The 22,071-nt window shown below is 45.8% G+C and overlaps 1 protein-coding gene across 3 annotated transcripts in view; it reads right to left on the bottom strand.

Moving 5' to 3' along the window:
* The window catches only part of EPB41L4A (erythrocyte membrane protein band 4.1 like 4A), a 205,719-nt gene extending 184,166 nt beyond the window's left edge, over positions 1-21,553 (bottom strand). The window contains exons 1-2 of one of the 3 annotated variants that reach the window (XM_084780053.1): positions 21,191-21,553; positions 20,373-20,822 (exon numbers count right to left, since the gene is read on the bottom strand). In XM_084780053.1, the coding sequence (XP_084636179.1) occupies positions 20,373-20,471 (99 nt within the window). In that variant the 5' untranslated portion in view covers positions 20,472-20,822; positions 21,191-21,553. The remainder of the gene's footprint in view (positions 1-20,372; positions 20,823-21,190) is intronic. The other 2 variants (XM_084780051.1, XM_084780052.1) reach the window with 2 other exon arrangements.
* Between the last annotated feature and the right edge of the window lie 518 nt (positions 21,554-22,071).

Here is a 22,071-nt window from a genome sequence, read left to right as displayed (position 1 = left end):
CCACTCAAACTATGGCACCAGCCAAGGACAATACAGGCCATAAATTTCAAACCCCTACCCAGATCTAGCCAATGGACAGGACATTCTCCACAGTTGAGTGGAGAGTGGGGTATGACTTTCACACGTACTCTGATGCCTCATATTTGACCACGTCCCCTGGAGGGGGAGACCTGGTGGCACTCAGAGGAAGGATAGCAGGCTACCAAGAAGAGACTTGATACCCTATGAGCATATACAGGGGGAGGAGGTCCCCCTCAGGCACAGTCATAGGGGAGGGGAGTAGGGGGAAAATGGGAGGGAGGGAAGAATGGGAGGATACAAGGGATGGGATAACCATTGAGATGTAACAAGAATATATTAATTAAAAAATGTAAACAAAAAAAACACACCTCATGAAAAAACAAAAACAAAACCCCTTTACTCAGTAACTAAAACTTCCTGTACAGTAAAAAGCTGCTTTTGAATTTTTAGGAAATTTTTAAAGATTCATTTCTTTTTATTTCATGTGTGTAGGTGTTTTGCCTGCATGCATGTATGTGCACCATGTGTGCAGTGCCAGGAGAAGGCATTGGATCTTCTGGAACTGAAGTTACAGATGGTTCACATGTGTTCTGGGAACCCAACCCAGGTCTTCTGCAAGAGCAGCAGCCTCTTACCCACTGAGCCATCACTCTACCCCCAGAAAGAGTACAAATGTCTACACAGTATCCCTTCATGAACTGACCCAGCCATAAATACTAGAACCACGTGACAGCAAATACATATACATGCCGACTGTATAATCCCTACCTACTCTTGCCCAAAAGCTCTGATTGGTGAGGTGTAAAACCTCTTAACATCATACAAACAACCCCATAAACAATTGTGCATTTGTTCCCTTTTCTGCCTACAAAAGCAATCTAAAGCCGGGTTTGGTGGTGCATGTCTGTAGTCCTAGCACTTGGAAGTAGAGGCGCGAGGATCAGGAACTCGTAGCAATCCTTAGCTACACGGTGAGTTCAAGGCCACTTTTTAAAAAATTGTATCTCAAGCCTGAGCCACTTGGTGGAACCCATACCTGACACTGTCAACAAGGCCAAGAACCTGTCGCTAGTTAGGTCATGAGGCCTGTGGAGAACACTCAACTACTGGGGACTCTCTGATGAACGGCCATAAAAAGACCTCCTAAGGACTCAGAGCTATACTGCCTGTTCAACCTTCATCCCAGAAGCAGCTTCTTACATACAGTATGCAGGGAACCATGGAATCGGCCTGGCCTAGCTGCCTTGAGTGGCAGGTGTCATAGGGCTTTCAGGGTGGAGGCCATGGCTCCTGGGGCTCAGTGTACCTTCCAGTTCCTGAGAGACCAATGCACTCCCCCAGGCAGTGAAGCATCCAAGCGACTTTGTGTTTCTCTCTATGTTCCTTTGGGAGTCAAGGACACATGGCAGCTCGACGGGACAATGGGTCTTAGATGTTAGGCTTGTGTACACTGTATGGCCTGCATTGTATCCTGACAATCACAACTGTATCGATCCTGGCAACTGTCATTATATTCTGCTCTGACAAAAGTATATGAAGTCTGATTACTCTCAATAATATTGTCACAGCCTCAGTTGTGCTGTGGCCCCTCAAGAGGACGAATGCAGGAGCTAGAGGTGGTGAGCGACTCCAAGGGACAATGTTTTCTGGACACAGCAAGGTAGATGCACGGGTGAACTCACAGTGACTATAGCAGTATGCACAAGACCTGTGCAAGCTCGAGAGAGGCAAAACTCCCAGCATGGAAGAGAGGAAGCGAGTATGAAGTCCCACCCCCAGCTGAGGAGCTACTGACATTTGATTGTCAGTTTTCTTTAATGGTGTGACACCTGGTATGGCCACCACAGTCCTGGGGCAGGCCCCATGCCTAGGAGTAGTTGGCCAGTATGAACTGGACAAGGGGATGGAAGCAGGAAGGGAAGATCTGAGACAGGGTTCATGCATATGACCGAAATACACTGCATCAAATTCTCAAGGAATTATTACGTGCATTATTTTTAAAATTCTCTTGGGGAAAACGGGGTTGTGAGTGGTAAAGGTTAAGAAGCCCTGGTCTAAAGTGGTGCTGTGTTGTGTGTGTCGTTTGGGTGTGACCCAAGGCCTCACACATCCTATCAGTGAGCTGAGTGCCAAAGCCCCTTGGTTTGTAACATTTTTAGTCGCCCACCCTTAGAAAACTTAGCAACTGAATGTGGCTAATAAGCTGTAAGTTCTATTCAGGGCAGGAGAATTTATTAAATATGGAGGGTTAGATACATTTTATTAATCACTTTACTATCCAATCTCAGGCACAAGGCACAAAATTAGATTATCTAACCACATGAAAGAGTAAATGATACTGGGGAGGCCAAAAAGAGGTGTGCCTATCTCCACTGTACACAGAGAAACCAGAGAGCCTGGATCATGGCTTTGACCCTTTCAGCAGGTACCAGCGGAAAAGCCCACACAGAGGCAGGCACACCGTAAGCCAGTTGTCACATGAAATCGCCTCCCCTCAACAAGAAGAAAAAACCAAAAATCCCTGCAGTCTCCTCCATTTCTTCTGAAACACCAAATGGGAAGCATTTTAAAAGTCAAATCAGCTTACAATGAAGAGTCGTTAAGGAGGGGTGGCTATAGAGGGTTATTATCAATAGGAGTTGGTTACAAGTTATTATTGGTCTCATTTAGAAAGAAAAGAAGGTTAGATTCAGCAATGTCTCTCTTTTCCCTTATCTTACCTTCTTAGGTTTGGATATAGGGGTTGAAAAGAAAGAAGGGGGAACATAGAAATACATAGGGAAGATAGAACAAAAAGTAGATCAGTGAATCTACTCTTCAACTTAATGCCTCAATTGTCACTCACAAGGTTATTTTTAATTCACTGGTATAGAATTTTATATATAGATGCAAATAATAGGTTTAATTCTAGATACAGTGGTATTGAATTCAAATGTAAGTTTATTCGTCACACACATTATATATTTTTTTCTACTTTAATATGAGGTATTGTACCCATATAACTCAATTATAATACAAGGTTTACTTCCAATACTCTGAAAGTGCTATTGCAGGCAGGCTGTTTAGGATAAATAAGTTTTACAGGTTAATTATTAGCTGATCAAAAAATGGTCATGTCAATCACTAGTCTACCTTTATCACAAGAATATATACCTTAGGTGCAGCAGATAGATATGATTCTATAGGAAGATAAGGAAGGATAGTTAGATAAGGCCTTCAAAAACCTCAGAGCCATGCAGAATATGGCATTTAAATTTATTATTATAATTATTCACTGACAATGAGACAGGTTAACTCCTGGCAACAGCTAGCCTACCTCAAAGAAGATGATGAGCATCAAAGAACCTCCTTATGGAGATGGCTTCAAATGTGGCAAACCAGCCACTCACTAGGCAAAGGGTCTTCATTTCTACCACAGACAGAGCTCTGCCTAAAAAAGGGCAAGCTTGGAAGCAGGCAGAGTCGACAGCTAAACTCTGCCAAGACAGGGTAAGCAAGTCCTCAATGGTTCCTGCCTCACAAATATGTCTGTCAAATGTATTGGGCCAGAAGGCTGAAGAAGATGCTCCAATATTATAGAGAGTTTTGGGTAACTATTCAGGTAGAAAACTGTCTCTGTTGTCTTCTCATTTGGAAAGCTACTAACCTGCACTCCCAGCAAACTCAGGTAATCAAGTTTATTCCTTCTCAAGTCTCCAATGAGGTTGAAGACCAGGTAACTTAGTTTCACAATGAAGCTTAGCTGTTTAGGGGTTAAGCTGCTCTTAGGTCTAGATAGATGTTTTAAGATGTTTAAGATGACGAGATGTGATATATATTAATCTACATTCAGAATTTTAGATGCACCAAGATAGGAAAGATGTTTTCTTCAAGGCTGTCAAATACAAATAGCCAAAACACTAAGAGTGTAACATTTATATAATTCCTGATTGTGTCATGGTTCTTCTTGCTATAGGTAGTTTATTGTATATATGTGTAATAATATAAATGTATATGTAAAAATAAAAAAATGTTTAATTTTTTAAAAAAAAAGAGTCATGGGGGCCGAGGTGTGTCTGTTGAATGACCACACCTGTCCTCGGTAGCTCTGATTCCCATACTTGAAGGAAACCCTGTGCCAGGACATAAACACTGCTCATCTTTTGAAAACAATAACTTAAAAGAAAATAAAGGGTTTTCTGGGGAGCAGTTAGTTGTTTATCCTTAAACATGGCTCATGCAAATACTGAATATATTTAAACATTAGGTCATTTTCCTTTCTGCTCTGCCTCATAAGAGAAGGAAATAAATTGAAAGAAAATTCAGGTTCTTATAGTCTGATCATGCACAGGGGGTCTTGGACTTCTCCAGCACCATTCACAAAGGAATCTGGTGACCTAAGAATTGATCCGCTGTCAGCTGGGCTCTGGTTTCCTTTGTAACTGTACTCTGGATGTGGCCATTATGCCTGTGTCAATACTGATGTTCCTATGACACTCGCAGCCTGATCCTCTGCATATATACTGCTTTTAGGCAGTTTATGGGAAGGACCTTCAAGGTTTGTTGGACAAATACTCTAAAAGAAATGACTTATCAAAGTTCTCCTGATCATCAAAAAAATATATATTCAAATTATTACAAAGGCTAAATGTTAACCTAATGATCCTAAATGAAATTAACAAAAGAATGACCTTTACATTCATGCACGCCGGCACACACATGTTCACAGCACATACATTTAACACATGCAGGTGTACACACACACACACACACACACACACACACACACACACTCTAGAAAAGGAGGAAGTTGGGTGATATTTTCTAAGTTGTCTCTGACTCAACCAATCAGCTTTACCAACCAACAAATGCAAATAACAAGAAATCCTTTTGCAAAATAAGGGCATTATAAATCATGACTTCTTACTTTTAAGACTCAGCACTCCGTGGCTACATAACAATAGCAACCAACTTTCATCTGGTATGAAACTCTTAGAATGTATTATTGCGTTCAGCCTGCACAGGACTAAAATTTCACCTCACCGATGATAAAGCTCAGGCATAGGGTTAAACAGCTTGCCAGAGGCCACTAGTGAATAAACTGCAAAACAGCTATTAACACTCTATACCACTTGAAAACTGGGCCGTTCCCATCTTTGAGCCTCGAGATACAAGTGACATTAACAGTATACCTTCAGCCATATTTTTTTCTGAATGGAGAAAGTTAGACGCCATTACCGTGAATGACTGTCCCAAAATACAGAATGAAGGTAAAGGAAGAGACTTCTGTCTTCCTCCCACCAAAGAAGCTGCCTTTTCCACTCAACAAAAGCATTTTGATCATGCACTGATGAAAGCATTATTTAATAAATAACTCTAGACGTAAGACCCAAGTTGCTGAAAGTTACCCATCCCTGGCCTACAAGACACTGCGTGTCTGACAGCCCCCAGGTACTCCTGTATTCCTCTACCAGGCTCATCTTCCTGTTTCTGCTCATGCTGCTCCTTCAGACACACAGGCCAGCCTCCTAGTCCAAAGCAGCAGCCCAAAACTGTATGAAAGCTACAGACTTGGCCTTTAATGCCAAGACTCACTAGAGGACTGTCCATCTGTGAGTTAGTACCCAGTGATTCCTGCCTTCTGCACGTCAAAACCTCCTGGAAACAAAGTTGACTGGTGTTGCTGGAGTGCTGTGAGTGAGAATAGTTCCCACAGGTTCGTAGGCTTGCACGCCTGGGCCTCAGCTGACAGAACTGTTTGGGAAGGATTAGGGGGTGTGACCTCGTTGGAGAAGGTGTGTCACTGGGGGAGGGTTTTCAAGTTTCGAGAGACTCATGCCATTCCCAGTATGCTTTGTGCTTTGTGCTTTGTGCTTTCTGTTTGTGGGTCAGTAGGTGAGGTCTCAGCTGCTGCTCCAACACCATGCCGACCTGTTGCCACGTCCCTCGCCATAGTAGTAATAGACTCAAATCCGTCTGATATCATAAGCCCAATTGAACACTTTCTTGCATGACCATAGATGCAAAAATTCTTAACAAAATATCTGCAAACTAAATTTGGTATTATTTAAAGAAGATTATACAGTATGACCAAAAAGGCAAGATGGGTTCATCTTATATAAATCAATAAATATAAATGCATACCAAATAAATATATACCATATAAGCAAGCTCAAGAACCAAACCATGCTTAATTATTTCAATAGATGCTGAAAAAGCATTTGACAAGTTCAACATACCTTCATGATAAATGTTCTAGGGAGTTTAGGAACAGATGTAACGTATCTCAAAATAATAAAGGTTATACCTAGCAAACTAAGGCCAACATTATATTAAACGGAGACAAACTGAAAGGTTTTCCTCTAAAATCAGGAGCGACACAAGACTGTCCACTCCGCCTCTCTCCTTCAGTATAGAGCTAGAAGGCTTAGCTTTAACAATTAGACAAGAGAAAGATGAAAAGGATTTAACAACCAGAAGGGAAATAGTCAAACCATTCCCATTTGCAGATGATGTGATTATTTACTTAAAAGACCCTGCGAAGCCTATTAGAAAACTCTCAGACCTAATAAACACTTTCTTCTAAATCCCCATCCTCTGCTAACCTCACTCTGACACGCACGAAACAATGTCCTGTAATAAGGTCCACACCCCGGAATCTGTCACCTGAAGTGTCCTGTTGTTCCATAACTAACTGCCATCCCTCCACCGAGTGCTTTAACTTCTTGTGCACAGAGGTCCCCCTCATGTTTTGCTATCACCGACAGAAACCCTGGTGCCACTGAGCATACACTAAGCTCTGAATAAATCTCAGTACAGCTGGGTTTCCAGAGTTGTGCAAACAATTGCAGACACCCAGCACTGTCCCGGGCCCCTAATCACCTTACACCCAAAACCTGTTTGTTTTCAAATAAGCATTCCAGAACAGACTTTTCCAAGCATCTAAAAGAACAAACACAGCTTCCTGGGGAATTCAGGGGAAACCCACTTACCCTCCAAGCACCCTTGTCGATGGTGGCTATATAGGAAATAAGCAGCGATAGCAAAGTGAGGATTAGCAAGAAAACAATACCCATCAGCCCTTCTGATTCTTCTGACAGAAGGACAAATTCACCTTTCTTTCCTCTCTGCACCTCCTTTCAGGCAGTAAGAATGGTCATCAGCTGCTGGGCGTGGTGCACTTGGGAGGCAGAGACAGGAGGATCCTGTGAGTTCATGGCCAGCCTGGTCTACAAAGCAAGTCAAGGACAGCCAGGGCTCTTACATAGAGAAACACTATCTTAAGAAAAAAAAAAAAAGTCGCTGACAGAGAAGAGCAACACCAAGCAGAAATGAGTTTGCAAGAAAGGCCTTATCTAGATTCTGGGCTCTTGATGCTCTCTTCACAAAGGAAGCTGCTGTGGGCTACACATCCTACTGGGACTTTTCAAACGACTGAGTAACTGTGGACTTGAAAAATGTATAATCCGGAAAAGTCCATAAAAGCACATCCTACGCCAGTTTCAAGACCGTAAGGATTTACTACGATTTCCCTCAGTCACAGGAGATCTCGGACCAATTCCACAAAGCCATGGCTGCTCCCTGGGTTTTAACCTGCAACCTTGCTAGAAAATCCCTCAAGCTCAGGGAGGAAAGTGAAGCTGAGAGGGGGGGAAAAAAGCGTGCTCACAAAGAGTCTTCTAGCCATCCTTATCATTTTACTAGGGGGAAAGAAACAGCACACATTGCCTTGCTTAGAACAAATCACTAGCCGTTTCTCAATATGTTTCAAGGCAATAGATTAACACACATGCATATATAAAGGGCAGTTTTTGTAATACTCCTCACCTGTCAAAATAGCCACAGAAAAATAATTCATAAAATACATGCAAATGGGCCTTTCCAGTCCTCCTCCAGGGGGCTTACAGAAAAGGATCAAAGGCAGTGCGGGCCTCCACAGAATGTAAACAATGCCTAAAACGTGCACAGAAAAGCTAGGGAAATTTAATGCAATCGTAGCAGCATGCCTGAGACAGTCCTTCAGTGAGTCCCCTGGCTAACACCTGATGAGTGGCATCCTGTGTCTCCCATTTCTCTACCTTCTTGAGGATTTAACAGCGAGGAAAACAGACACTAGTGCTGCACCCAGGAGAGTGACAAGGACTAGTTTCTCGAGATAGTAAATGTTTTTGCTAGGCATGATGGGCCGCGCCAGTAGTCCCAACACTTGGGAATGTAGAAGCAGGAAGATTCCCTCACGTTCCAGACCAGCCTGGTCTAATACAGTAAGTTCTAGGCCACCCAGGGTTTATCTCAACGATTATAAGTTTTTAAATATCAGTTTTATATTTCTCCAGGGATACACACCTAGCTCATGAAGGAATGAGGGAGAGAGGAAGAGACAGAGAGAAAGAGGGAAGGAGGGAGGGAAGGATGAGAGAGAGAGGGAGAGAGAGAGAGAAAGAGAGAGCGCACAAGCGCCCAATGGAACAGAGTTAAGCATTTGAGGAAATTCTCATAGTTACTGGCAACTGTTTGTTTTTTGTACTAATTAATAGTGGTGTCAAGGGGGCTGGAGAGATGGCTCAGTGTTTAAGAGCACTGTCTGCTCTTCCAAAGGACCCGGGTTCAATTCCCAGCCACCACATGGCAGCTCACAACTGTCTATAATACCAGTTCCAATGGCAACACCCTCACACTAAAATAAAATTAAATAAATTATAAAAAAAAAAAATAGTGGCATCAAGACAATTCAAAAAATAGGGGAAATCTCAACAAATGGTTCTGAGACAACAATATAATCTCATCCAAAAGTCAAAAACAAAAACCAAAACAAACAAACAAAAAAAAAAAACAGACCATAGATTTTAGGCTTAGGAACCCTTAAAGGAAACATAAGAACACATCTATGCCTTGGGTTAAGCAATGGCTACCCAAACAAAATATAAACAGCAGGAGCCACAAAAGAAAAAAATTAATAAGTAGCCTTACCAAAACTATAAAAAACAAAGTTTGAAGATACCCTCAAGAAAGTAAAAAGGACTACCTAAAAGACTGCAAAAAATATACTTGCAAATCAAGTATTCAGCAAGCTCTATATATAGGAGGTATTTTAAAACTCATAATAATACAGAACAAATAACCCATTTTTAAAACTTATTAAGAAGACTAATAGACTTTTCACTAAAGAAGATATGCAAATGGTAATAAACATGAGAAGAGAGGCTGGAAGCACTAGTCCCTGGTGAAACACGCCAATCAGAACAGCCGTGAGAGGCAGGCAGGAGTTGAGCAGGGAAAGGTGTTTCCGCCCAAGCCCACTGACCTGAATTCAGTCTCTGGGACCCACAACAGAAAGAGAGAAGATTCCCACAAAGCCTCCTCTGACCTCCACGCATGGACCACAGCACGCACACATCCAACCGCAATAAATAAAGGCAATCCTTAAAAACTTCAAGTGTAAGATACCACTTTGTACCCACCAGGATTGTAATTTTAAAAAAGACAGATAAGAAGAAGTTATAAGGAGAAGGTGGTGAGACTGGGGTAGGAAGCAGCTGGTACTTCTGTCCTCTGTTAAACCTTCACTCTTGGGCACATATAAAAGAGGCAACATTTATAACAGCTAAAGGCGAGCCCAAGCCAAAAGCCAATCAATGGGTAAAAGGAAAAGTGATATATAGTATATCCATATAGGGATATCACTCAGCAATAAAGACATTAAGCATTGATGCATGCTACATTATAAATAAGTATTTAAATACCAAGTGGAAATTAGTCACACACACAAAAAGCACATACTACATGAAACCATTTATATGGAGTGTCCAGAATATGCAAATCCACAAGTAGAGAAGAGTTGCCAAGGGTAAGGGAGGCAGGGAGCTGGTTACTAATGAGCGAGAGCTTTGCAAATTGAGTGTGGTGATGGTTGACAGCTCTAAATATATTTTTAAAGAACATGGATTTATACATTATAAATGGGTGATGGTGTGTGTGTGTGTAATTTACATCTCCTTTTCAGAAGCTAGTTTCAAAATTAATATAAGAACTGCAAAGTCAAGCAGATGATTACTTATGGCCAGAAAACCTAAAAAAGAACAAAAGGAGGAAGATGTCCATCCCCCTTCTTTTTTTTTTTTTTTTTTTTTTTTTTTTTTTTTTTTTTTTTGAGACAGGGTTTCTCTATGTAACAGCCCTGCCTGTCCTGGACTCCCTTTATAGACCAGGCTGGCCTTGAACTCACAGAGATCCACCTGCCTCTGCCTCCAGACTGCTGGGATTAAAGGCGTGCGCCACCATGCCCGACTGAGATGTCCTTTTCAAATTCATCAGCTCATGTATATGAAGAGGTACATCTTCCTGTTCACATTAGTTCATCCAACAGCACTAACCACCAGTGACTACCACTCTACAAGTAGCCTGACTGGGGACCCCATAAAAAAGGTCTAGGCCCTTCCCTCAAGGCTTTGCCACCTGCTAACAGCAGCTACCATGTACATGGCTCGGTGTGAGCAGTCTCATGAGCACGACAGCTCAGGACAAGGTGGAGAGCCTGGTGCTCGGTTTGTGAGGAGGTGACCTGGCTGTATTGGCAGGGCTGACAAGTGGGAAGGGGACCAGAAGTTAGATTGCCTATGTCTAAATACGGCATCTCGATCCATTATCATCCATCCAGCAAGGTGGGCAGGACAGTACAACAGCATCTTCAGTGAGGCACCAGCTTGATTAGGGTCTGGAGAGGCTTGTGGGCTCTCCACATCCCCTGAGAAGTCTTCTGAAGGTGACTCCTCCTGAGCCCAACTCTGAGGCTTCTCTTAAACAAGGCGAGGGGAGCCGCAGCTTTCCAGGCAGTGATGTGAATAACGGGAAAGTGGAACATTTAAAACCTTGGAAGCAGTTTGGTTCAGCTGGACAGCAAGACCGGAATGAGGACGTAGCAGGATAAAGAACAGAAAGAATGGGGCGAGGGCGGCAAAATACTGAGGGCAGCAGTGGGGAGACTGTGGTCAGTCACAGACACTCATGGCTTGTCAGACATAGCCTCCAGTTCCAGCTGACTGTCGCTCACACTGTCACAGCTACCCTTGGGATGCTGTGCCAGCACACGTTATCCTTCAATGTGGACCACACAATCCCACACGATACCTCAAATCGCAGCTTCCCCATTGCCCGCACTACATCCCCGATTGCATACGACAGCAGGTGCCTATGCCCTTGTGACTTCTCTACTGCCACTATACAGATCTCTTTCTGTGCCCCAGGTTGGTGAACAATTCCACTGGCTCGGGATGCATCGGTCCCCAGTAACAGAACTCCCACTGCAAACTGTTTCAGTAAAGAAGGGTATTAGCTCGCTCACGTGGGGATCCGGGGATAGAGGGCGAAGGCTCAGGGCAGATCAGAGACGCCACTGTCACTTCTGTCCTTTTCTCTTTGCCATCTTGGGAATCACTGTGGTCTGCAGGCTGTTATCAATAGCCAAGTGGTTCTGACGAAAAAGGGTGTGTGTGTGGTGTGGGTGTGTGTGTGGTGTGTGTGTGTGTGTGGCAATGTGGGAAATAGAGTCCCACTTTCCCAGAAGCGCTTTCACCAGCAGGCTCGCAGGTATGCCTGTTAGTCAGCGTGAGTCTGGGCTGTCCTTCAGCCCCTGCACAGCAGGCACACCTTTAGTGCAGTTATCCTCACTAGACTGGGTAGGTCTGGGACCATCTTCTTCCCAAGAGCCAATGGCAACACTGCAGAGCGGCTGGGTTGGAAACTGAAGGAGAGTCCTGGGTGCTGACCACTACCAACAATGTGCATGCTCTATCTACCTCTTGGGCCATGAGCCTCATGTGTCCACATTCTTGCAGGCCTTAAGAGTTCCCATGCCCTAAATATTCTCCAGGTTTTACTTCCTCTCCCATTTTCCATTAGTGTTGCCTTAAGCCACGCCCTTCTCCATTCCTGACTGCGGCTTCCGGTGTGAGATGCGCAGCACTCATTTGCAAATGAGAAGCAAATATATTCAAGATGACATAGTACACACACCCACAGCTACCGCTTATTGACTACTTTTTGTTTTTCTCTTACAAGCCTTCCATCCTTTTCTCAGATTTCCACAATCATCCTATGAGGCAGTCAGCATGTTCCTCAAGATACAGATGAGGAAACTGAGGCTGGCTCAAGAAGAATAGTTGTCTGTATGTGGCAGACAGGACATGAACACAGGGAGCACAGGGAGGGAGGACCAGCAGCCTCCACACCAAATCCCAGACGCACCCCAGACACACCCCAGACACAGCGAGGCTGGCCTGAGGCGTGAAGTGCGAGCTGGAAGCAACGGGGAGAAAACCAGTTTCAAGAAGTGACATTTAACATCGCGAAGAGCCAAGGCTGTTGCTCAAACTTGCTCCTGAGTGAAGGGCAAGGTGAGGAGAGAGTCTTGACACACCAACAGCCTCTGTGGTTAGCTCGCAGCCCTGGCCTTCAGGCAGGTCACCATCTGTGTGGAAATCTGGACTATTGTTTGGTTTCCTTTGCTTTAGTTTGTGACGCAATCTCACTGTGTAGCTCCTTGTTGTCCTGGAACTCACCTATGTAGACTAGGCTGTCTTCTTAATTTGCAGGAACGTTCCTGCCATCTGCCTCCTGGCTGCTGGGATGACAGGCACGCATCACTGTACATACCCAGCTAAACAGCAGACTCTAGACAGGACCCTTCACACAAAGCGTGGGACGCCTCCACGCCACTGACTGCTCTCTGAAGGGCTCGGAATGTGTCTTTCCTAAATACCATACAGAATTCCGTTTCACTCCCTCTCCAGTCTCGGTTGGCTGACCATTCCATCTGACCTCTCTGCTATTGTGCTGTAGTCCCGGTGGGCCAGGGTGGGCCTGGACACTCCCATCCAGCACTCCCTTGTTTTCCCTGCCTTCCCCATCTTCCCTGTTCTGACTTCCTCTTGGAGTGTCAATCTCCCCTGCTAGGAAACAGACTCCTCACTTTGGAAGAGCTGCCAGCCCTTTCAAGCCTGCAGCCTCTGGAGGAGCCATTTCAGCCCTTAGGGATCTCTTCAAGAGTGTTTAGTTACAGAGAAAAGTATTAACAATAGCCAGCATTCAGTAAGAATGGCTGTTTCACTTAAAAAAGAAGAAGGAAAGAAAACAAACAGGAAATGCATACACAGCAGCTCAGGGAGCAGAGGAATGTGAGATCTCTCTCTTTCTCTCCCTCCCTCCCTCTCTCTCTCTCTCTCTCTCTCTCTCTCTCTCTCTCTCTCTCTCTCTGAATGGTACAGACTCTCCAAATTGTAGTTACAAGCTTCTTGAGTCACAAAGTAAACTGACTGGTTCCTGAACTTAACACACCTTGTCTTTGCCGAGGACATGTGATAACAGGTGTCCACTTAGTCTTACTATGTGAGACTTACGAGCAAAATGCACAGCTCAGAAACGAACAGCAGTTCCTGCAACCCAGCACAGGCTGGCCAGAGGGGCTAAGTGTCAGAGATAACCCTCTGCCAAGCAGGTTCAGAGAGACTTACACACACACACACACACACACACATACACACACACACACACACACACACACACACACACACACACACACACACACACACAAAACCCTAGTATTCACTAAGGCTGAGACTGGTACCAAATCAGATTTATGCAGCTTCGAGAGCACAAGATTAAAAAAATTGAAGCCGGTCTCCTAATTATGGGAATCCACACTGTGATGCTACCAACACTGCACTCAACACAGGCAACAGGAGACAGGAAGCAAGTGAGACTCGTTCAGCCCTTCCTGACATCTGTTCTCCTTCTAAGGACTAAGCTGGAAGGAGAATGTTACATTTTAAAGAGAAATAAAAGGGCCTAGACCTGGGAGGTAGGGGTAGGAGGCTGGGAAATCCAAGGGAGCCCTCAGGTACAGCCACTTTGAAGCCAGCCCAGGCTACATGAGTCCCTGGTCTCTCCTTTCCCCTCTTCCAACCCGTTCCACAAGAAAAAAAAAAAAAAAAAAAAAAAAAGGAAAATGCTGTGACTCATGTTTTCTGCAACAGCTGCCAATCAGCTCCTCGGTGTGCCACACACAGTCAGCCCAGTGAAGCGTCTCATCCTCTGCCCATTATCAATATAAAAAAAAAAATCTGAGTATCTTGGCAACAGATTTCTCACAGCGAAACTCACTTCATTCTGCGGTCTTTTTCTAGTAAAAATAAAATGGCCAAGGAATGTCATTATCTAGAGTAAAGATTTTCAATAGAGCCCGTTCCAACTGCAGCGTTCCATTCTTCCCTTTATTCAAATTACAGTTAATAAGCATCTATTGCATGAAGCGCACAGCTCTGGCTGCCGGGACCACAGGCATGGGCTCGCCAGCTACAGGAAGAGGCAGGTGAGTCCAGAAATAAAGCTGGGTCGGGTGCAGAGACAGAGATGCGTGAGGCACGCATGGATGGACGCTGCTTAACCCTGCCTTAGTCAGGCTCGGCGGAAAACGTCTTAGCAGATGAGACACTTGATTCAGGCCTTAAAGGCCGTTTCAGATGAGGAGATGCTTAGAGAAAGGCAAAGGGGTGTTCAGCACTCAGCAGGAACCCCGTGCTCGATGCCCCCATCCCCCCACCCCACGCCCTGCCGAGAGAGGCTAGACTGTCTGGGAAACTGAGAGCAATTCTGTATGGGCGCCACCGGGCGGGCAAGCAAGCGGGGCTACAGCAGTCAACTCCAGGGTGAGATGGTGCAGTGCAGGAAGCTTCTCTCTACAGGATTGGGCCACTGCAAAAGGGAGGTTTAGGAGAGAAGGAAGAGAGAAGTCATTCAAGACACAGATGTGTAAGGTAGCCGCCATTTTATAGAGGGTAAAACTGGGGCGCTGAAGTGACACGTATCTTTCTAAAGCTCCACACCCGTCTTACAAAACTCAGAAATGTCACATCTGAGCTAATCTTCTGAGCTTTCCTTACCAGTCCAAATGAAATGAAACTTAGAATTCTTCATGAGATGTATATAGTTAAACCCTCACCTCCAGCTACATTTTTCTGCTTCCCTGGGCAGTTTCTGATTAAAGAATCAAAACAAATTCACAGGCATCTCAGGATGGGTAGGAGATAACAGTACTTCCCAGTGAATGGGTAAACTCTGTGTTTAAGCTGGATAGATTAGAGGTTGCGTCTTAAGACCATTTTTTAGTGTCAATGGAGGAGCTGAAGAGATCAGTGGTTACGAGCACCCACCAGCTGCTCTTCCAGAGGACCCAGGTTCGATTCCCAGCATTCACAGTGCAGGTCACAATTATCTGTAACTACAGTTCCAGGGGATCCAACACCCTCTTCTGGCCTCTATGGGCACCAGCAGGCATGCACACAGTACACAGACATACACACAGGCAATACTCAAGCACATAAAATAAGGACATTTTCTTTCGGTTAATGAAACTCCTATCTTACTGATCTTACTGCTATTTAGTTTCATTAACTTAGTCATCACACCTAAAAAAAGAAATAAATAATAAGTACTTCAGCGCTCACTCAGAGGACCAAACCTTGCTAAAATAAAAATACTAATCTTTTTCATATTTGCACAGCAATTCTAAGGGCCAATCAAACCTTGTGACTTTTTCCTCTGAAAAATCTTTTGTTCCCCAAATGACAATGCAGAAAAATGGTTTGAACCACATTCAAGTTTTGCTTTCAAAAAGAACAAAAAGAAAGTGCTCTACCCTTCCCTGCCCAGAGAACCACAAAGGCCTGCCTATCAAACATTTCCCAGAACAAACATTACTCAAAAACTCGGGCCAACCACAGGAGAAAATCTCACTTGCATAAACTAAAGAGATAGCAGCGTAGGGCAAACAGCTAAAAGCCATGTGCTGGCTGGGCACACAAGCAGTAGCTTTCAGCTTATGCAAGCCAGAGTCTTCACACCTCAGACTGGACTCAAGACAGGGACTGAATAGAAAGGATTTCCCACCTGTCACCTGAGGTCACCTCTAAAGGAAAACTGCAAACAGCAAGTAACACTAGGATGGAAACCAAAAGACATACTGTGTTTTATTTTTCCTAATTAACTTTTAAACAAAAGATTGTTTTCTATTTAAATGATACCTTTTTGAGCGTATAAGATGTACAGCTATCAAAAAGCGGGTGGTGGTGGCGGCGGCGGCGGCGCACGCCTATAATCCCAGCACTCGGGAGGCAGAGGCAGGCAGAGCTCTGTGAGTTCAAGGCCAGCCTGGTCTACAAATTACAACTATCATCCTTGTACTGAAATGTTTCCTTCTAGAACATAGGTGTTTTTTCAGTAGAAAACCTTTATCTAAGTTATGGAATATTAGCACATTACTAACTTTTCAATTCCTAATTTGGTACTTAAATAAATCCAAGGAGTACTTCTCAACTGGTGCACACAAAACGGTTTACCAAGCTTCTCTCACGTGCCTACACTTGACAGCAACAGTTAGTCTTCTGACTCAGAATACATAGTTATAACAGAAGTGCAAAGACATTTCTTGTTTACTGTTTATATGTAGTTATGTATGTGGCTTAGTGTATGTACGCACACCAAGTGCTACAGGAGCCCATGCTGGGCAGAGAGGGTGTCTGTCCCCCTGAACAGATGGTTGTAAACTGCCCTGTGGGTTCTGGGAACTGAACTACGCTCTTCTGCAAGAGCAGTGAGTGCTCTTAACCACTGAGCCATCTCAACAGCACCAAAGATATTTCTATTTTATTGTTCAGATTTTTACAAGAAAATTCTTAAGTAAACCACATGGGGGGTCATTAAAATTCCTTCTATTAAAATAACACATAGCCTAGGTGTGGTGGCACCTGCCTATTCTACAATCTTACCACTTGGGAGATTGAGGCAGGAGGATTGTCATGAGCTCAAGGCCAGCCTGGGCTACCAAAAAAAAAAAAGTGAATAGTTTTAACGCAAAATTAGTGGTCCTTATTTTTTAATATTTTTTCTCATGTGTGTGTTTACCTGCATGTATGTATGTATGTATGTCATGTGCATGCCTGGTGCCCTTGGAGATCAGAAGAGGGCATCAGAGCCCACACTATTACTTCCAAGTAAATGCTTAGACGCCATATAAGCCACCATACTTTGATGTATTAAAATGCCTTTTAAAATCTTTCTTAAAGAAAAAAAATTTTTTTGAGACAGGATTTCTCTATGTAGCCCTGGCTGGCCTGGAACTCACTCTGTAGACCAGGCTGGCCTCGAACTTATAGATCCGCCTGCCTCTGCCTCCCAAGTGCTGGCATTAAAGACATGTACTACCACTGCCTGGCTAAGATGTACTTTAAAAAAAAAATAATTTTAATCCATATTTTTTTCTGTTTTAACATCAGAAGGAAATGAGCTAATTGATGTTGCTTAACTTCGTATTTTTATTTCATTTCTGAGGATATTTTTGTTAGTATAAAAATACAAAAAAAAAAATAACTACATCAAGTACATAAAGTTAAAACTCAAGATTTTTAAGCAAACATAGGACCATGAATTCTGAGTATGTGTTCAAAGTATTTGTAAAAATGCATTTCAGTAACATGAGATATAATATAAAGCTGAGAACTGGTTTCTGCCAATGATCAGCAACCTAACTTTTGATTTCTCAACTAGTTTTTACCCTTTTTCAGTCAACTTTCCAAGCCTTAAGGCTCATGCTACTGAGGAAATTCTGGTCTAAGCTGTTTCTCTTCCTGACTACCTACAAAACTCTAAGTCTTTTCATCATGCAGTTTCTAAGCCCTGAAGATGTAGGCATTTCTTCTCTGCTTTCAGACAGAGGTGTACAGGCCTCTTCACCCTTAGAAACCCTTGGACCTTCCAGTAACTTCTATTTTAACTAGCGATAGCCAAAGCCACTAAGTAAACTACCACAGAGAACACTGTGATAGTAGCTACTGTTTATTGATTTTAAAGTAACTGTTCACTTACTGACTAAAGTAGAAGCTGAATTTATATCATTAGTATGCAATAATTGGAACTGGAGAGACGGCTGCCCTTCCAGAGTTCAATTCTCAGCACCAGCGCGGCAGCTCACAACCACCTGTAACTCCTGTTCCAACAGATCCAACAACCTCTTAGACACACACGCAGGCGAAACACCAATACACATAAGATAAACAGACAAACTTCAAATATACATACATTGCGATAAGAAGGTTAAGAGAATGGGTTGGGTTTTTTTTTTAAGAGACTTTTTTTTAAGAGTCAATTGTCATAGCGCACATGTTCAATCGGTGTTTGAGTATCATTCACGTGGGAGATGCTTTTGCAAACCTCATACTGTTGGTAAGTATACACATGCTTAATTTGGTACGTACCACAGGTAGATATGCCCTAACGCACACATTTTTAAAGAGTTCTCAAATAACGTGGTTAACTGCAGCAGACAACATCTGCGTTACACACACGGACATCAAAATGGGCATGCCACGCTTTTGTGACACCAAAAGAGGCCAGGCCTGTGGTGCAAATGATTACGTCCAACCAAAGCCTGCTTTAAATACTGGTTAGGTGCAGGGCACTCAGCCAAAATAACAGGATTCTAAAGTTGTTGCCTGTGAATCATTCACCAACCTTCAGCCCACTTTTAAACCAAGGTAAATGCTACGGAGTTACTAAAAATAAGTATGGGTCGGGATTTTTTGATTCACGTTTCTTTAACAAACATATTCCATTTGATCCCAAGTCTTGGCTGCTCTCCTGACAGAATAAGCTCCGCTGGCCACAGCTGACAGGGGCATGCCTTTCATGATTAAACAGGAAGCTCTTGCTGTAGAAGACTCTAGATTCCAGATGCATTTATCCTCTGCACTTCAGAAAAGATCTCTCTTTGTTGGCTTAGCACCAGATGGTAATTTCTCATTTTCTGATTGTTTCCACTCTACACCAGGGAATGTGTGTGTATTACCAAGAAGTGTCCCCTTGTTGTTTTTATTTTGGCCTGCTTCCTTCACGTATTACACCACACAATGCTTGATGGTATTGTACAGTAAGGGTTTGGTTTTCCCGCTGCTTTCTCAGAGTGTGAGGGGTGTGTGTCTAAGAACATAAAGGAAAGTTAAAAAATACAAAACCATCACTGTTCCTACAAATATTGTTGTATTGGTTTTGGGGAAACCCTAGAGATAAAAATTTTGCTTATTATAATTCCTGAGGAACAATATTCAGAACGATTTCCCAAAGCAAGGGGTTAAGTGGTTTAGCTTTAATTGGTCACTTTTGCTTTTCTTCTGCAAGAGGATTTACACTCATGAAATTCTAATTCTGTATGTCCAAACTGGCAACATCCACGAAGCTCCTATCCAGAAATAGTTTTTCTGGTAGACACAAGTGTAATCAAGGCAGACACCCCCACCCCCACCCCCCAAGGAAATGCCCACAACCTACCTCAGGCCGGCAACTTCTGAAATGACAAGACTCAGGAGGAGGGAGGGCATAAGGAACTCTATCCCAAGCCCCACAGCTTGGGGCGGGGCGGGGCGGGGGGGGGGGCCCCCGCAAGCGCGGAGGAGGGGGCTGGGCACGATGTGCAGACTCCACAGCTGCCTTAACTAAAATTTGCCTCGGTAATTTAATACTGAAGGGGAAAGGCAAACAAAACACACACACCGGATTAGGATCTCCTCGGTAGTTAAATTGTTGGCAAAGAGGAACAAACGCGCAGGCGCATCCTCAGGTTGTCAGGTATAAAAAGATGTACTCAAAATTAAGGAAGTGGGTCGGCGCAAGCTCGCAGGCTTTCTGCGGGTTCTCTAGGTTAGAAGCAGCGTTACGTTTTTAGTGACTACAAACAGGAGCAAACCGATTATGGATTTGCTTTGTGAGATGTTGATTTAAATGCGGAGGTTAAAATCAGCTCGCTTACGGAACGAAAATTGTTTTCCGGGCAAACGTAGCATTACCCACCTACAAACATTGGGGAGCATAATCACTACGACCTGATTAATGTTTCAACGAGTGAGTGAATTAGTGTACTACCCCCAAGAACACTATCAGGGAAAGGGGAGGGGGTTGGGGGAGGAAGTCTTCCACAAAGCCAAGAAGCACGCCTCCGGCCCCCGGGTGGGGAACAGGGAACAGCCTGTCCATTCAATCCGGCGTCTGTCTGGGAGCTGCGAGGGGCCTAAGAGCTTCTGAAGAAGCCCGAAGATGGACAGAGTCTATCTCCGTCGCCGGACCTCACACTGCTACTGTAATTTGGGGCGTCGAGGACCCTCGAGAGAGCAAAGTTACTTTTCAAAGCAACTCCAAGTCAGCGCAGGCGGACAGACCCCCTTCCTCTATCTGAGGCCGGGGACTGCTGCGGGCTGGACCGATGACAGCCAGGAGACAAAGCCGCGGACCCCCACGTCGCGGCCCCCGCACCGCGCTCGGGCTGTGCCTACCTTGATGCCCTGCTGCTGGGTGGTGAGGGTTAGCTTGGACTCGTCCAGGAGCAAAACTTCGCAGTAAAATTCTTCCGGAACGGCGCAGAAACAGCCCATGTCGGCTGAAAGCGTCCCCAGCCAGGCGAGAGCAACGACCGCTGCACCCGCCGCCTCCTCCCTTCAAGCGCGAAGCATTAAATTATTGTGCGCGCCGTGTAGAGGGCGGAAGGCGGGGGTTCTGGGGTGGGGCCCCGTGGGGACGAGGTCGGGGGTCCTGCGGTCAAGCACTGGGAACCCGGAGAAGCTCGGGGCGGGGGGGGGGGGGGCGGAGGCAGGAGGGCGAGCACGCCTGGGAGCGTCAGGAGCCCGGAGCCGCCCGGGAAGCGTCCGCGGAATTGGGCACCAGGGGCGGCGCGTCCCCGCTCATCCTGCGACTGCGGCTCCTCTTCTGAAGATTGGGGCGGCGACCTGGGGACGACAGGAGTCGCTTGGCTAAGGGCGGCCGGCCAGAGACACGAAAAGGGCGGGACGCGCGCTCCAGACCCTCCCTGGGCTCGGACGCCCCTCAGTGCTCCAGAGCGCCTGCCCCTCACAAGCACTGGAGCGATTCCCCTGCCGCAGCTCCCGAATCCCCGCACGGCGCGCACTTCCAGCGCCGACCCCGCCCCGCAGCCCCTGACAAGGTAGGCAGAGCGGAAAGCGCTCAGCTTCCCTTTTGTGTCGGGGGTGACTACGACCCCGAGCCTGGGACGAAGGGCCAGCGGCGAAGGTCGCCACTCCCTCCGCCACTCTCACAGCCAGCCCTGGGACGCGGAGGACCGGCCAGGGCTCCTCACCGAAACCAGCCGGGAGAGGTCAGCTTGACTCTGGTCGCACCTTCTGTCTGAGGGTCCCCGAACTCATCCCGCGGAGATAGCCAAGTTCAAGCTTCCTTTCCCGAACGCCCTGTTACGGGGAAGGAGCGCCGTTCCGGCCGAAGGTTCTGAAAAGCCCCGCGTTGGAGGACCCGCGGGCGGGCGCAGCAAAAGCTAGGGCGCCAGGCGGCCCAGGGCTCCAGGGAAAGTTCTTGGCCGCGCGCGGGGCGGAGCCCGGGGCGGGAGCAACCCAGGTGCAACCCGCCGGGCCCCGGGCGTCTGCAAAAAGCCTTGGAGCTGAAGCAGGAGCCCCGGGAGGGTGACCCGAGCGCCCCTTCAGGGCGGGGTCTCAGCTGGGGGCGGAGGGCGGGGCGGAGGTGCTCGGTCCAGCTAGGTTCCTGCAGGTCCGGGTGATAACGCCTGCGCTGCGCCCGAGCCGCGCGGCCGTCGCGAGGTCACTGCGTTCGTTTCCCTGGGAGACCCGGAGGTTGGCCCTAGCCAGGCAAGGCTCAGTTCTGCCCCCAGCCCTTGCGCTCTGCGGTCCCAGCCCCACGCCCTCCGCGCTGCCGGCTGGAGCCAGGCACTGGTGGGCACAATAGCTCTGAGGCTGCAGTGACCCCTGGTGGGTCGTCGTGTCCGTGCACAGGCAACGCAAGCTGAGTGTAGAAGACACAGGACCCCCGCTGGCCCTGGGAGCAGGTGCAGTCTGAGCTCTCTAGCTGGGAAGCAGCAGCGAATTAATGCGAATTTGTAGTCGGAGAAGGCAGAGGGGAGGACGCACCGCGGGGGTGTGCCTCAAAGAACTCTGTTCTGTGTTGACTACTACTAGAAAGGCGGGGGGAGGGAGGCGTCAGCTATGAATT

This window comes from Acomys minous (assembly GCF_964271855.1).
Source record: "Acomys minous genome assembly, chromosome: 4".
Classification (NCBI taxonomy): Eukaryota; Metazoa; Chordata; class Mammalia; order Rodentia; family Muridae; genus Acomys; species Acomys minous.
The sequence above is the reverse complement of the archived record's forward strand: the minus strand, read 5'-3'. Positions and strand labels throughout refer to the sequence as shown.